Source organism: Rana temporaria, chromosome 9, assembly GCF_905171775.1.
Source record: "Rana temporaria chromosome 9, aRanTem1.1, whole genome shotgun sequence".
Taxonomy (NCBI): domain Eukaryota; kingdom Metazoa; phylum Chordata; class Amphibia; order Anura; family Ranidae; genus Rana; species Rana temporaria.
This window is the reverse complement of record NC_053497.1, coordinates 168406860-168424398: the sequence shown is the minus strand read 5'-3', so window position 1 is coordinate 168424398 and position 17539 is coordinate 168406860. Positions and strand designations below refer to the sequence as shown.

Genomic DNA, 17539 nt, shown 5'->3' with positions numbered 1-17539 from the left:
AGAGATGTTGGACGGCATGTGATTGGCTGCTAGGAGGCGGTCCTAGCAGCCAATCACCTGTCATGTTGGACGGCAGGTGATTGACTGCTAGGAGGCGGTCCTAGCAGCCAATCACCAGTTCGCCCAAAAGTCGCCCCGCCCCGTGCCGCTGCGGCTTCACTTGACGAATGTCCCGCCTCCTGCTCTCCGCGCTGAAAAGTTACAGGTAGGAGTGGAGAGGGAGGAAAAATATATGGAAATGTTAAGGACGAGGAGTGGGGGCTGTGCTGTGGGGGGAAAAAGGGGGTTATGTGATGGGGGAAACTGTGTGCAGGATATGTGATGGGGATCATGTAAAGGGGGCAATACTTTGTGTGGGGGGGGGGTATGTGATGGGGTCATGTAAAGGGGGCAATACTGTGTGTGGGGGGATATGTGAAGAAGGGCAATACTGTGTGTGGGGGGATATGTGAAGAAGGGCAATACTGTGTGTGGGGGGATATGTGAAGAAGGGCAATACTGTGTGTGGGGGGATATGTGAAGAAGGGCAATACTGTGTGTGGGGGGATATGTGAAGAAGGGCAATACTGTGTGTGGGGGGATATGTGAAGAAGGGCAATACTGTGTGGGGGGGATATGTGAAGAAGGGCAATACTGTGTGGGGGGATATGTGGATACAGTGTTATGCAGAGGTGTACTTATAAAAAAATTATAGACAAATGATACTATTTACAGTCGCGCGGGGGGTGCGAAATGTTTTCTTCTTCCTAGGGGGGGGCATGACCGAAAATAATTGAGAAGCACTGGAATAGTGGAAATGCTGTATTGAGATTGTGGGGGGGGGGGGGGGTTGAATCGATTCTTTAACTATTAATTGTGCAGCTCTATTAGCAAGTGTGATAACAGTTTAGGAAAGGCGCTTTTCTCTTCCAGCATGACTGTCCCTGTGTACAAAACCAGCTGCATAAAGACAACGCTGGATTTAATTTTAGTGCACACTAAAGGGGCCTTAATTGTGTGCACCAAATCTTAGTCTATGGTAAAATATTAAAGATGATGTTTGCTTTTGGTGCTGCTCAAAGTAGAGATAAAAACCTATCCTGGTGTCCCAGAACATGTGGTGCAGGCTTATCCTGATACCAATCCAGGGTTAGTAAATGTAAAGGAGGAAAAAAATTGCCGCTACTACTGATCATGATAAAGACCAGGAGGGCGGGGCAAAATGCATTACGGTGTGTGGTGAAGACACATAGGCTGAGGGTGCTTTTTATTATTACCTGGGCCTAGGGAGCAGCAGCAATCCTTTCCTCTTTACAAAGAGAATGTTGTGTTAAGTACCAAACATGTCAGGACCTAAAATTGTGCCTCTTGGGATAGCTTTGGCCAACTGACAGGCAACTCTTTACAGAGACATCTCGCTTTCAGGTTCATTGGCCACAGAGGAGATTGAGAAACGGAAGTTTCTCCATCATCTCTATGTGAAGCCATCCCAGCTGCTTGCTGAGGTCCTGGGCTACCCGGGAGGACCAGGAAAGCCCAGGGACCCCCACAGGTGCCACTGTAAAAGTGATTGAGCGGCTGCAACCATAATCTTGTAATAACTGCTTGCCGATAAGACATTTATATATGTACGTAGGTCAGCAAGTACTTAAAGCGGTTGTAAACCTTAAATTTGCACTTTTACCTACAGGTAAGCCTATAACAAGGCTTACCTGTAGGTAAAAAGAATATCTCCTAAACCTGTACGGTTTAGGAGATATTCCCCTCGCAATGCGGGCGGCGCATGCGCAGGGGGGATCCACGGCGGAAGATCCGGCAGCCGCCGGACCTTGCCGATTTTTAAATCTCCCGCGCGCATGCGCGGGAGTGACGTCATCGCCGCTCCAGCCAATCACAGCGCTGGAGCGGCGCCGCTCCAGCCAATCACAGCGCTGGAGCGGCGATACCCGGAAGACACGCCGGAGCAAGATGACATCTCGCTCGGCGTGAACCAGGTAAGTGTTGTTCACCTCGTTTTTAGGTAAGTATTTCATAATCAGCTATTATGCGGTGCATACTAGCTGATTATGCATTTTGCCTTGCAGGTAAAAAAAAAAAAAAAAATTATATATGCGGTTTACAACCGCTTTAAAGATTCTTGGCCATCCCATTCCAAAGCCATGGACATTATTATGGAGTTGCGCCACACTGTGACGTCAGGAGCCAATTGCAAGCCACGCCTTCTCATTCAACATCAGTAAAAGAAAAATATAGGAACAATAGGTGGTGTTTGAGATACATCATTTCTGGTCAGCTGGCACGCAGGTGGAGCGCCAACTGGCGATTCCTAAACAATATTTGAAGATCCCTGTCTTCTTTGATGTAAGTGCAATACAACCTTTTTTAAATGAATTATTTAAGTTACTGCACCATGAGCGTGTTCTTTCCTCTCCCTCTCTATATGGCAAAATTGGAGCTTTGAATAAGCCATCTATATACTCTAAATATATTAGAAGACAGCAGCGGTTTGGATTCATTCCTGTGACCTCATATATGACATCTTGGATTTTCCTATAAGCCCAATTTGACTCCCTGTAATAGGGGTCAATTAACCACTTAACACCCGCCGCACGACTATTTACATCCGCAAAATGGCACGGACAGGCAGAAGGGCGTCCTTGCCTTCTAGCGGGTGGGGGGTCTGATCGGGACCCCCCCCCCGGTGCGTGCGGATTCCCACGGGGAGCGATCCGGGACGGCGCAGCTATTCGTTTATAGCCGCTCCGCCGCGATCGCTACCCAGAGCTGAAGAACGGGGAGAGCCGTGTGTAAACACGGCTTCCCCGTGCTTCACTGTGGTGGCTGCATCGAACGAGTGATCCCTTATATAGGGAGACTCGATCGATGACGTTAGTCCTACAGCCACACCCCCTACAGTTGTAAACACACACTAGGTGAACCCTAACTCCTACAGCGCCCCCTGTGGTTAACTCCCAAACTGCAACTGTCATTTTCACAATAAACAATGCAATTTAAATGCATTTTTTGTTGTGAAAATGACAATGGTCCCAAAAATGTGTCAAAATTGTCCAAAGTGTCTGCCATAATGTCACAGTCACGAACAAAATCGCTGATCGCCGCCAATAGTAGTAAAAAAAATAATAATTAATAAAAATGCAAAAAAACTATCCCCTATTTTGTAAACGCTATAAATTTTGCGCAAACCAATCGATAAACACTTATTGCGATTTTTTTTACCAAAAATAGGTAGAAGAATACGTATCGGCCTAAACGGAGGAAAAAATATGTTTTTATATATGTTTTTGGGGGATATTTATTATAGCAAAAAGGAAAAAATATTGCATTTTTTTCAAAATTGTCGCTCTATTTTTGTTTATAGCGCAAAAAAAAAAAAACCGCAGAGGTGATCAAATACCACCAAAAGAAAGCTCTATTTGTGGGGAAAAAAGGACGCCAATTTTGTTTGGGAGCCACGTCGCACGACCGCGCAATTGTCTGTTAAAGCGACGCAGTGCCGAATTGTAAAAACGCCTTTGGGCATTTAGCAGCATATTGGTCCGGGGCTTCGCACTTGTGCAACTTGCTACTGAAAAGACACATGACAAGTCATACCCCATGATTTTCAATGAGTACCATTCATATCTGTGCAGCTTCAAAGTAGTCCCTGCACTACTTTAGTCCAACTTTGATGTGGCATGAAGTCCATAGACCTCAACATTACACAGGCATTGTTTCAAGTCGTGTCAAAATCACTGCAAAAACACACGACTTTCAGGTCGCACAAATGTGAAAGGGTTCCAAGTCTGGTGAGTGCATTGTGTGCCTGCATGGGGGTGGAGAGGAACCTTTCCTATACTCACTGAGGACGTTATTCACATGTGGGATCTATACATGGATGTCACAATTTTTATGTTTTTTTTTTATAATTTAAAGGAAAATGCATTTGCTTATCATTATGGTGATATGCAATTTATGATACAAGAGCGCGGTTCCTTTGTTTTCTTTTCATTCATCATCCGTACCTAAACTGAAACGCTTTTTTGGCCGAATATACAAAAATCCCCAAACTAACCCTACAAAATCGTGTAGAAAGGCTTTCCAAAAAGAGCTGAGGTTATTATTAATGCCCATGATTTTTGGAATGGGATGTCCAACAAGTTTATAGGTGTGATGGTGCGACGTCCACAAACCATTTACCCTTTAGGCTCAGCACAGATTTTCAGAGATTGGACACAGTGACCATGTAGCAGGGATAGGCAACCTGGGGCCCTCCAGCTGTTGCAGAACTACAAGCACCATCACCTAATCGCCCTTCTGCAAAGTCAACCAGCTAGCTCCTCCCCAACACCACCCCTTTCTCTTGGGTAGCCCCCCCGACACTGCACTCTCCTCTTCCTCTATTTCGATCCTGTACCCCCACCATTTCCCATCACCTGTGCTAATTGGCTGTTATTCCTCCACATAACCTCATAACGGTAGAACATGTAGAGGACATGACTAAAATACAGCACAGCATATACTTCCTCTAGCCCTCTCCTTCACACCATTAGGACTAATAACAGCCAAATGACAGGTGTCCTCCAGTTCTAAGGCAGTAAAGTCCAAAAGCTCACCTGCTCAGTTTTGCAACATTGAGTTTTTGGTCTTCCCCCTTGTGCTTTGCCACTCCGTTCCCAGTCCATAACTGTGAGGTGTTCTTTCTTTTTCTCCTGTTGGAACCAACTTCTTCACACTTTGTTGTCAAATTAGTCTCTGTAGGGGTGCTCATGTCTCTTTTCCGTTTTAAGCGATTTACGGGAGTGGGTGACAAAACCATGGCCTTGTGGACTCCATTGCTGGTATCACTGAATGTGCTGTTTTTGGAACTATCCAAGTGCACCACATCTGAGTTTTTATCTGAAGACCGACTGAATGCAATCTTGCGTACGGGGTCCCATCGCTCTCCGGGAGTATCTACACAGACTAGCTTTCCGTTACTGCTCTGCGCCTCAGTCCTTGGCGTGCCCCCTAAACGTTGCTTTTTGTTGTTTAAATGCCTGAATCGTTCTTCCTCGCGTCGCACAGGTGATGCTTTCTCTGCTTTGATAGAATTGTGAGCAAGACTGCCTGTAATTTTGTTGATGCATTTGTCCAAACGGTTGAACTTTCCCTCTTTTCCTTTTACCGTCGGACTCTTGGTATCCTTTTCTAAATTTTGTGTGTCTGTACTCTGCTCATTGTTGGAAGGCGTTTTTGCCTCCACATAAGGCACATTTATTTCCTCCGTGTTTTTTTCATTCCCCCAAACAAAATCCTCTTCAACGACGCTCATCTCCAACTGCTCTACATTGTGACTTTCAGAATCTGCCTTCTCAGAAGTGACACCTGAGGTCGTATTGCCCTTTTCTTGCTCTGCGTGATCCTCCTGTGACTGTTTGACCACTTGAGTATCATTGCTAAGACAAGGAGAGGCAGGATCAGCTGTCTCCACCTCTAAGCTTGTATTCTGATCTTCCTTCTCAGCTGAGAGAGATGTAGAACCTGAAGACAAATCCTGGTCGTCTTCCTTATCCGAATCCTCTTCATCTCCATCCTGATCAGAATCATCACTCTCTTCATTCTCCCCCTCGTCCTTACTAGCAGGAGAAGAGTTCTGTTGATCGGAGGTCTCCTCCATCTTTTGGTCGGTTTCATTCGAGTAGTCAACATTCATGTCTTCTAAATTAAAGTGGAAGAAAAAAAAAATATATATAAAAAAAATGGGAATTCTGTCTTGTATACACTATATGGTCAAATGATGTGGACACCCTTTCAAACTACTGAGTTTATATTTGCTTCAATATGTGGCATTGGACATGCATTAATAAAGCACTGAATGGCAATCAAAGCACCTGCCACTAAATAAAATGGTTAGCTCACAGTCCTGTTCACATATTGTGTTTGCTGTACTTCAAAAATGATATGTCTTTTTTTGGTGCTTTAAAGCCTCCATAGAAATCTATGACAACACTCACAGCACCTGAAGCTTTTGAGGGGGTTTTATTCAGCAGGATGCAAAACAAGCAAACCGGAAAGACGTCATTAGCCGTCACTTCCAGTTTATGTGTTCTGGGAGTGTCTGGTGCAGACGTCACATCTGCTGTGCAGCAGGAAGGTGAGCGGGGTCCAGACTAAGGCAGATGGCACATGTAGTGCGTAACATGGAAACACTATAGCAAAAGGTAAGCAGAGAGAGAGAGAGAGAGAGAGAGAGAGAGAACCAAGTGGTAGAGGATTAGCAAAGTTGGGGGACCGAAGCAGGAAAAGCTAACAGATGTCACACTTGGTGAGCAGCGTGGGAGCAATATAGTGGGAGGTAAGCGGGGACTGGGAGGGACAGAGAGGAGGATCAGCAAACTAGAGGATCAACAGAGCTGGGGGTTACTACTGAGTGGGGCATCAGCAGAGATGAGGGTTACTACTGATTGGGGCATCAGCAGAGATGGGGGTTACTACTGAGCAGAGGATCAACAAAGCTGGGGGGCGCTACTTACATAGTTAGTCAGGTTGAAAAAAAAACACAAGTCCATCAAGTTCAACCATAAGAAATAAAAAAATAATAATAATATCATACAATCACATATACCCACAGTTGATCCAGAGGAAGGCAAAAAACCCCAGCAAAGCATGATCCAATTTGCTACAGCAGGGGAAAAAAATCCTTCCTGATTCCCAGAGAGGCAATCGGATTTACCCTGGATCAACTTTACCTATAAATCTTAGTACTCAGTTATTTTATGTACATTTAGGAAAGTATCCAGACCTTTCTTAAAGCAATCAACTGAGCTGGCCAGAACCACCTCTGGAGGGAGTCCGTTTCACATTTTCACAGCTCTTACTGTGAATAAACCTTTCCGTATTTGGAGGTGAAATCTCTTTTCCTCTAGGACGTACAGAGTGCCCCCTTGTCCTCAGTGTTGACCGTAAAGTGAATACAACCAAGTTCACTGTATGGACCCCTTCTATATTTGTACATTTTGATTATATCCCCCCTTATTCTCCTCTTCTCAAGAGTGAATACATTCAGTTCCTCTAATCTTTCCTCATAGCTGAGCTCCTCCATGCCTCTTATCAGTTTGGTTGCCCTTCTCTGCACTTTCTCCAGTTCGCCGATATCAGTGGCGGCTGGTGCTCTATTTTTTTGGGGGGGCGCAAACAAAACCCCAGTCAACCCCCCCCCCCCCCCCGCCACTCGCAGACAATGGGACCTGCAGACAGACAGAGAGACAGATAGATAGATAGACAGACAGATAATAAAACAAATAGATAGATAGATAGATAGATAGATAGATAGATAGATAGATAGATAGATAGATAGATAGATAGATAATTAGATAGATAAATAGATAATTAGGCAGATAGCTATAGATAGATAGATAGATAGATAGACAGATAGATAGACAGATAGATAGATAGATAGAGGGAGGGGGAGGGAGCGAGAGATAGAGCTATATATAATTAGATAGATAATTAGATAGACAGACAGACAGATAGATAGATAGAGAGACATAGCTAGATAGAGCTATAGATAAATAGATAATTAAACAGATAGATAGATGGAGGGAGGGGGAGAGAGATAGAGCTATAGATAATTAGATAGATAGATAATTAGACATACAGATAGATAATTAGATAGATAGATAGATAGATATATAATTAGACAGACATATAGATATAGATAATTAGATAGATCGATAGATAGATAGATAGATAGATAGATAGATAGATAGAGATAGATAATCAGACAGACAGATATAGATAGATAATTAGATAGAGATCGATAGATAGATAGATAGATAGATAGATAGATAGACAATTAAACAGATAGAGAGAGACAGAGAAAGAGAGAGGGAGAGCGATAGATAGATAGATAGATAGATAGATAAAGAGATAGAGCTGTAGATAGATAATTAAACAGACAGATATATAGATATAGATAGATAATTAGATGGATATAGATAGATAGATAGATAGATAGATAATCAGACAGACAGCTAGCTATAGATAATTAGATAGACAGACAAATAGATAGATAGATAGATAGAGACATAGAGATATAGAGCTATAGATAGATAGATAGATAGATAGATAATTAAACAGACAGACAGATAGATATAGATAGATAATTAGATAGATAAATAGATAATTAGGCAGATAGCTATAGATAGATAGATAGATAATTAAACAGACAGATAGATATAGATAGACAGACAGATAATTAGATAGATAAATAGATAGATAATTAGACAGAGGTAGCAGATAGATAGATAGATAGATAGATAGATAGATAGAGAGATCTATAGATTGAGAGATAGATAGATACAGATATAGAGAGAGATAGATAGATCTATAGAAAGAGAGATAGATAGATAGATCTATAGATAGATAGATAGATAGATCTATAGATAGAGAGATAGATAGATAGATAGATAGATAGATAGATAGATAGATAGATAGATAGATAATTAAACAGACAGACAGATAGATATAGATAGATAATTAGATAGATAAATAGATAATTAGGCAGATAGCTATAGATAGATAGATAGATAGATAATTAAACAGACAGATAGATATAGATAGACAGACAGATAATTAGATAGATAAATAGATAGATAATTAGACAGAGGTAGCAGATAGATAGATAGATAGATAGATAGATAGATAGATCTATAGATTGAGAGATAGATAGATACAGCTATAGAGAGAGATAGATAGATCTATAGAAAGAGAGATAGATAGATAGATCTATAGATAGATAGATAGATAGATCTATAGATAGAGAGATAGAGAGATAGAGAGATAGATAGATAGATAGAGCTATAGATAGAGAGATAGATAGATCTATAGATAGAGAGATAGATAGATAGATAGATCTATAGATAGATAGATAGATAGATAGATATGGCTATAGATAGATAGAGAGATAGATAGATAATTAAACAGATAGACAGACAGAGAGAGAGAGAGAGAGAGAGAGAGAGAGAGAGACAGGCAGGACAGTCAGATAGATTAGATAGACAGACAGAGATAAGAGATTTGTAAAGCACAGCTGCAGGACGCAGGCACTCTAAGCCCTCACACACAGACAGGAGATGTGAAGCACGGCACCCTCCCCCTCCCTCCTGTCCTCTCTCAGTCCGATCACAGTACAGGCTGAGCATACAGCACAAGGTGCTGGACATGGATGGGATGGACAGGGACACTGGACAGGACAGACAATGAGACAAATAAAGTGTTTTTAATAAAGTTACTTACTTTCGCTTTTGACTCCAGGAGGACTAAGGTAACACTGCCCCGGGGAAAGCACCGCCCATTTCCTTCTGCAGTGAGGAAGCAGCAGGACCCAATTAGAGAGGAGAGTGGAGACACTGGAGAGTGATTGGCTCATGGCGCACAGCACATAGCCACAGAGCTTAACAAAAAACTGCAAATGAAGCGTCTTGCCTGCTGCATTGGCATGACGCTTCAATGATGCTATAGCAGTGCTCTGAGTCTTTGACCGGCGCTCACCCTGAACATGCACCGTCTTAAAGGACCTTTTTTTTTTTCTTAAAGGGCCCAAAAAAAAAATTTTTTTTTTCATTTTTTTTTTTTTTTTTTTTTTACTGGCTTTGGGGAGAGGGGGGGCGGCGCCCATGCGCCCCCTATGGACGGGCCGCCACTGGCCGATATCCTTTTTGAGAACTGGAGCCCAAAACTGAACTGCATATTCCACATGAGATCTTACTAATGATTTGTACAGGGACAAAATTATATCTCTCTCTCTGGAGTCCATACCTCTCTTAATACAAGAAAGGACTTTGCACGCTTTGGAAACCGCAGCTTGGCATTGCATGTCATTATTGGGCTTATGATCTACCAGAACCCCCAGATCCTTCTCCACTACGGATCCCTCCAGTTGTACTCCCCCAGTATGTACGATGCATGCATATTCTTAGCAAACTAGGATCAGCAAACTAGAGGATCAACAGAGCTGGGGGTTACTACTGAGTGGGGCATCAGCAGAGATGGGGGTTACTACTGAGCAGAGGATCAACAAAGCTGGGGAGCGCTACTGAGCAGGAGATATGCTTAACAAGGGCACCAATAAGCTAGGAGTCTGCTGAACGAGGGCACTGTCAGAACATTTGGGGTTAAAAGAATACATATAAAGTTGCACAAGTATATTTTCTATTGTTATATATATATATATATATATAATGAACAATACTAAAGCCATTTTGGATCTTATTCTCTAAGAGGTTAATATCAAGTCAAAGATCTATACAGCGGTTTTCTGCCTTACAAGAAGGCATTGTTCTTCTGTATCTTTATCGCAGACCATAAAATAGAAGGTTTGACATCTGTAGATAAGAGTCTGATGAACACAAGCTGTTAAAAGCTGTGTAGGGTGGCCTTTGTACTATGAGACCAATGGGGCTTATTCACAATCCCGGTGGAATAACATACTGTATCTTAAATAGTATTGTTTCTTTATAATGCCTTAACAATATATGTGTATAAGTAATTCATATATAAGCCTGTTTAATACATAGACATTACTGGGGTCCCAGGTATAAGATCCTATAATAACTTCAAAGTATGTGTGCTGTTCATAAAACCTGATCTCAATCATAATTTTAGGGGTTGCCGAAATGTCTAGGTTTGTTGTCATTTTGTTTGACATATAAAACAATTTATGATGCTATACCAAAGATTCAGGTCACAGGGGGCCATAGATCATGATTAACTCTGATTAACACTAAAATTAGGAATTATTTCTTAGACACCACTGCCCCCTACAGGTTAATATCGGCACGGTTCAAGATGGTCACCCACCAAAACATATTGTCATGTGACATAGTCAGTCACGTGATAGGGGAATACACACCCACTTCTTTGGGGGAGATCAAAGCGATTACACAGGACAAAAGGAAAAAGCTTGGTGGGAGAGAGATGGCTTGATCTGAGGAGGATGGGAGCTGATCTCTGAAGGAAGCCGGAAGACAGAAAGTGACCGCAAACATGTAAGGGGTTCACAGAAATCCTTCATTAGGACTTTCCCTTCTCAAGCAGAACTCTTAATTACTGGTAATGTATAATTTTATTATTACCATTTAGGTAATTGAAGTGTGGTTGAACATATGCTTGACTAATCCAATCTATTGTTAGAATAGTTTGGGAGAGAGGTGAATTCTAACTGCAGTATGAATTGGCTTCACTTCTGAAACTAGAGTGAGATATACTTTGTCATATCTCATAACATTGACTTTAAAGTCTTAGAATTGGATTGATTATAGGATATGTTAAACCATTGATTCTTTCCAAATTTAACAAAAGCTTGTGTACAATATAACATTTGTTATGTACACGTATATAAGAAGTAGTAGCAAGAGATCTGTTTGTTATTGAGAAGAGATAATACCATGTCAAGGTTATGTCACTAAAAGCCGCCAGGTTTTAAATATGCCAGGATGATTTAAATAAGAGCTAGGAATATACCTTGTCATATAATGTACATATCATCTGAACATTCAAGCGTCATTTATCTCTATTGTAGAAGCAGATCATATGTTTGTTTTACACAAATTGTACCCGATTTAAATTTTTGCACTATATCTTTAAATATATATATATATATATATATATATATATATATATATATATATATATATATATATATATATATATATATATATATATATATATATATATATTAGGAGTCTGCTAAATAGGTTTACAAATGAGCAGGGGATCTGCTAAGTGGGTGTACTACTGGGCCCCTTTAAAACAAATAGAAAATCAACACAGGGCATTTGCTAAGCTTTATTAAATCTTCAAAAAAGCATGTTAAAGCGGTAGGCGGTTTTGTGTGTTGAAGTCGAAGCAAGTGTAAATGAGCCCTAAAAAACATTTGTTGTAAAGGAACTCAAGTGGCCTGCACAGTGTGCTAACCTCAACCTTACTGAACACCTATGGGATAAATTGGAAATTATGCCGGCAAGCCACATCCTCTCAATCATCGTCACTGCCTGACCTCAAATTCTTTTTCCGCTGAATGGGCTCAAATTCCATTAGACAACCCCAAAATCTTGCACAAGGAATTTCCATAAGAGTTTGTTATAGCCATAAAGAAGGGGAGAAGGGGGACCTCCAACTGCCCAAGGGTTCAGAATGAGATTTCCTACAAGCTCATACAATTCTGTAGTGGTCAGGGGTCCACAAATGTTTGGCCACATGGTTTGTTTTAAAGTGGGCATCTCTTCGAAATTGGTACTTAAATTATATTATTTAAATCTGATAAATATGATGGCCATGTCCTATTGGTTCTCCAATACACAAAACCGCCTTAAAGCTGAAGTTTAGCTAAAAAAAAAAAAAAAACTTTCCCCTACAACTTTAGTGACCCAACTTATCTGTAATAAAGGATGTATCACACCATGCAGGTTGCCGGGTTATGCTGAAATCTTTTGTGCAAAAGATACCGGTCCTCTGTCTCTAAACATCCGGTGCTGCAGGAATTGATAGGTTAGGGTCTCCAGGCAGCACTCAATAAAAGAATCCCTCAGCAGGAAGCTGTCTCCTCCTCTCCCCTCTCAACCATGGAGAAAATCCTGTAAATTGTTTACACTGTATGTACTACGATCTGTGAATGGAGCAGGCAAAATGAATATCAAGATTCCCTACTCCATTCACAGCTTGTGTTACATGCATGCATGGGTTTTTCCCAATGGAGGGGAGGAGGTGGACAGATCCCCATCTGAAGATTATTTTATTAAATTCAGCCCTCAGACCTGAATTTATTAACTACTGCACCCAGCTAGAAGTTCAGAGACTGGAAGTAGTTTGTCATATTTAAAAAGTTTTATAAACAAAACTAAGTAATTTTTTTTAAAACTAAGAATACACTGGTGGTGTATTCTAAAAAGGAAAATAATGATATCGGCCCCCTTTCTCCCAGGCTGCCAGACACCTACAAAACCCCCTCCAAATTCAATGGATCATTAACCTTTTTTTTTTTAAAAGCAGAACTCTACTCCCCCTTCACTCCAATGCTGCAGTGCCCTGGAGCTGCCTGCCACTGACATATTTGGCCCACCTGGTACTGAACTTCGGGTGTTTAACACACGGCTGTGTGCAGCCACCACATCTAAAGATTGATATACAGCAATATAATAAAGGTTTACATTTGGGTTTATTATGGCTTTAAATCCTCCACTGACCTTCATTTTCATCATCAGGTGCCTCCTGACTCTGTCTAAGCTCTTCCTCAATATCCACATCCGATTCCTCCGACTCTTCATCCTCGTCTTCATCTTCCTCAGATTCACGAGAACTGTGAGATTGTGCTCTTTTGCTTCTTGGAGAAACCTGCAACCCACCCAAACCATTAATGGAATAGTAATAACAAGCAGAGAAAACTAAATCAACTAAACAGAGCAAAAAAAAAAAAACTTGAGTTTCCGGCCCAGATTTGGTCACCAACCTTCAGAAAGGATGTCCGTGAACCGGAGCATGTCCAGAGAAGGGTAACTAGGTGTGATGCAATTGCCTATATGCTTCAGTCTAATGCTCTCCCTGCTAACTTAATGCTGTGGGTTACAGGTAACAGGTGTTTCATGTGTGATTCATCTCTCTCTGTGAACACTGTTCATATGTTAAATAAGGCTAGCTTTTGAAAGGCCTTTAATTGTGTGATAACCCTGTCTAAAAACCTAGTGATTCTCAGAGGTGTTAATAGGTGTCAAACTGGATACAGACGAAACGTCTGCTTAGGAAACTCAGAGTGTGAAGATGGTTTGTTGTTTAAAGAATGTGCAGTGATTAGACATGATAATTGTCGGTCGGTGCCGACCTGTCTAGAATGTTTTAGTAATTAGCCTTAGTGTGTGATTGGGGGGGGGGGGGGTGGAGATTTCATTGTTGCTTCAATGTCTTGGACTGTATAAAAAGCTGAGAAGAAAAACCATTAAAGTCTGTCTTGTTCTAGCAGTAAGCCTGGACTAATGTGTGGCTTAATGGGCGATCTCAGGAATATCCCTCCTAGTGGAATATTGGGGTGATGTTCTTATGGAAGAAGGGAATCTTTGACGGGGATATCATACCGATACCGTCACAATTGGTTGGTAGCAGTGGGATTTTCACTTCTATTCCCCTTCACACCCGGATTCCAAGCAGACACTGGAAGAACTACTGGAAGTTCGTGGAAGGATTGCTAGCAACAAAACCAAGCGGGTCATCATAGCAGAATCAATGGAGCGAGACCAGGAGGACGGGATTGCAGCAACGCCAGCAGTACAAGAGATGGAGACACCAGTGATTCAGGAGGAGGAATCGCCAGCCAACAAGCTAATGAGAGAGAACCTAGCGTGGTTCGGCCCGAACCCAACGCCGGATGTGGTGCTGAAAGTGATGGACCTGCTAAACAAATAAGAGACGCAGAACTACAGTTAAAACTGGCAGCAGTCCAACAAGCAGCCGCACATTCTCCAAACAGTGAGTACAGCACAGCAGACACAAGGAAGATCCCGTTTAGCGCTTTTAAAGCTTTTGATGAAAAGGACTGTGAGATTGATAACTACCTGGCGGACTTTGAGCGACAATGTAACCTGCACCGAATAGCTAGAGGAGACTGGGTTGCAATATTGTCAGGCAAACTGTCAGGCAAAGCTTCTGATGCTTTCCGGACCGTGCCAGATCAGGATATCCATAGCTACGCCCGGGTTAAAGAAGCGCTCCTGGCTCGTTATGCAGTAACCCCAGAGTCCCACCGACAGAAGTTCAGGGACTCACGCAAAACCACGAAAGACTCTTACGCGGAATGGGCATGCCAGTTGTCCCTGTCGGCCTCTAACTGGGTTAACAGCAGCCAGGCCACCACCGCAGAGGACATTTTGCAACTAATGCTCCTGGAGCAATTTTACAATCACATCCAGACGGATGTCAAAGATTGGGTGAGAGATCGCAGGCCCATGACTCTACCAGAGGCCGCGAAGTTGGCGGATGAATATGCGGATACTCGCAAGACGAACCAGGTCACACCACGGGTACAACCTCCACGACCAACGGCGCCCTCACACCCACCAGCCGCTAGATACCAACCTCCTAACAGACCGATGACATCTAGCCCTCGCTATCCACGCCAGGAGGACAACGAACAACGCTGCTTCCGGTGCAAACAGCTCGGTCACTTCAAGCAGAATTGCCCCATGAACGACAACACCAGGTCAAATTGGTCTCAACCTGGGTACCGCCCTCCAGCAGCAGCCCATTGTGTAGACTCGGCTTGGGATCTCCAGGAGCTGGGTCAGGAAGAACCATTGGGCACCCCTTACGAAGCCCTCATGGTACAATCTGTTATTACGGACAACAGGGAACACCATTGTCAGCTGGTCATGGGCGACAGCCATGAGCCGGAGGGGCCCTGGAGGGAGCTGGGCAGAAAGAGGCACCGCCGGCTACCCCCCAAGAAGAAGAGGCCTGGAAGCCGTATAACAAGCTGACCTGGGAGGATAAGAAGCGACTGGAGAGGGAGTCGCAGCGGGCGTCCCAGATGCGGGCCGAGATGTTCGCCAAGGGCCCACCGGTGGCCCCTTACACCACCACCCAGTTCCGGATGATGAAGGACCACGTGGAGAGCCTGCAGGACATGAGCAAGCAGGAGCTGATCCATGAGTACATGGAGCTGGAGGAGTGCATAAGCCGCATGGAGGAGGAGAACAACCACCTGAGGTCACAGCGGGCTAACCCCCCCAGGCTCCATGAACTGGAGATGGAGCTGGAGAAGCTCAAAGAGGAGAACCGGCGGCTGCGGAGGGAGCAGGGGGTGGCTGACCTTATGGGGCTCTGAGTCCCCTCCCCCCCCCCCGGACTCTGAGCACCAGTGCTACAGCATTTCAACAAATATAACTTTTTCTTTTTTATGAATCTCCTGTGACTGTCACTTCAGAGCCATAACCTGCCCCCTCCCATAGAGGGACACCTAGACGGCGGCGCACAGACCCATTCGCCGTCTTCACACTGACTTCTGGTGACTCTGCAGATCACACAAAGACTTGGGGACTGACCGGCGTGTGATCTGACGACCCGGTGACATACCTGAGTCGGGAGCAGTTGCCAAGGGAGGTCAGTTACGCCAAACGGAGTTAACCTCGGACTAAAAGCTCTGAACCCGTCAACCCTACTGGACCAGGGAAGGTCCAACCGGGTTTGCCGTAGCAGGGAGAAAAAGGGGGGCCATTGTGATGCAATTGCCTATATGCTTCAGTCTAATGCTCTCCCTGCTAACTTAATGCTGTGGGTTACAGGTAACAGGTGTTTCATATGTGATTCATCTCTCGCTGTGAACACTGTTCATATGTTAAATAAGGCTAGCTTTTGAAAGGCCTTTAATTGTGTGATAACCCTGTCTAAAAACCTAGTGATTCTCAGAGGTGTTAATAGGTGTCAAACTGGATACAGATGAAACGTCTGCTTAGGAAACTCAGAGTGTGAAGATGGTTTGTTGTTTAAAGAATGTGCAGTGATTAGACATAATTGTCGGTCGGTGCCGACCTGTCTAGAATGTTTTAGTAATTAGCCTTAGTGTGTGATTGGGGGGGGTGGAGATTTCATTGTTGCTTCAATGTCTTGGACTGTATAAAAAGCTGAGAAGAAAAACCATTAAAGTCTGTCTTGTTCTAGCAGTAAGCCTGGACTAATGTGTGGCTTAATGGGCGATCTCAGGAATATCCCTCCTAGTGGAATATTGGGGTGATGTTCTTATGGAAGAAGGGAATCTTTGACGGGGATATCATACCGATACCGTCACACTAGGCTTACAACGTGGCTGGAGGACCTCAGTTGTGAGGAACGACTATAAAAACAAACTGCTTCTCTCTGGAGAAGAGGCACTTGGGGAGAAATGATCACAATATACAAAATCTTTAACCACTTCCCATCCACGCTATTGCTGAAAGATGGCTACAGCGTGGGCTTACTATGCAGGGAGGGCGTACATGGACATCCTCCCCGAGTCCTTCGGAATCAGGGTAAAGGCCAAATCACAGCGGCCCTTTACCAAGTCATCAGCTGTGTCCAATGACAGAAGACGGATGTCATGGACCTTGGGATGCTAAAGTGTTTCTACTTGACATCTGTTACACAGGAGAGGGTTGCTAATAAATCATGTATTACATGAGATGGGACATATTACAGGTGATTTCATGTGGGACAGAGTGACTCATTCCTCTGCATAACAGACTGTTGAAATGCTAATGTCCCACCACCAGCCAGCTCTCTATTCTAAAGGTTAATTGATCTATTGTGTGTGTGAAGAAGACCTTAAGAGATGTGTATTGTATCGTGGGGAATTGCAGACGAGACGCCTATTCACCTTGTCAGGCTAAATGATTAGATAATTGGCTCAGGTTAATTATTCTGATTGCTTCGTTGTGATTCTGTTACTATTAGTAATTAACTTCACTAATGTCATTATCTAAAGAAATGTGTCTTGTCAGGGTCGGCACCAGAGTGTCTACCTATAATCTGGATGGAAGCCCCAGTGTGTGAAAGGGAGGTG

The 17539-nt window shown here is 43.1% G+C and overlaps 1 protein-coding gene across 2 annotated transcripts in view; it reads right to left on the bottom strand.

Annotated features, from left to right (window-relative positions):
* DAXX (death domain associated protein) overlaps window positions 1–17539 on the bottom strand; it is a 69690-nt gene that overhangs the window by 15019 nt on the left and 37132 nt on the right. Inside the window, exons 5-6 of one of the 2 annotated variants that reach the window (XM_040324956.1) lie at window positions 13203–13350; window positions 4593–5673 (exon numbers count right to left, since the gene is read on the bottom strand). In XM_040324956.1, coding sequence (XP_040180890.1) covers window positions 4593–5673; window positions 13203–13350 — 1229 coding nt within the window. Of the gene's footprint in view, window positions 1–4592; window positions 5677–13202; window positions 13351–17539 lie in introns of both variants that reach the window. The other variant, XM_040324955.1, reaches the window with a different exon arrangement.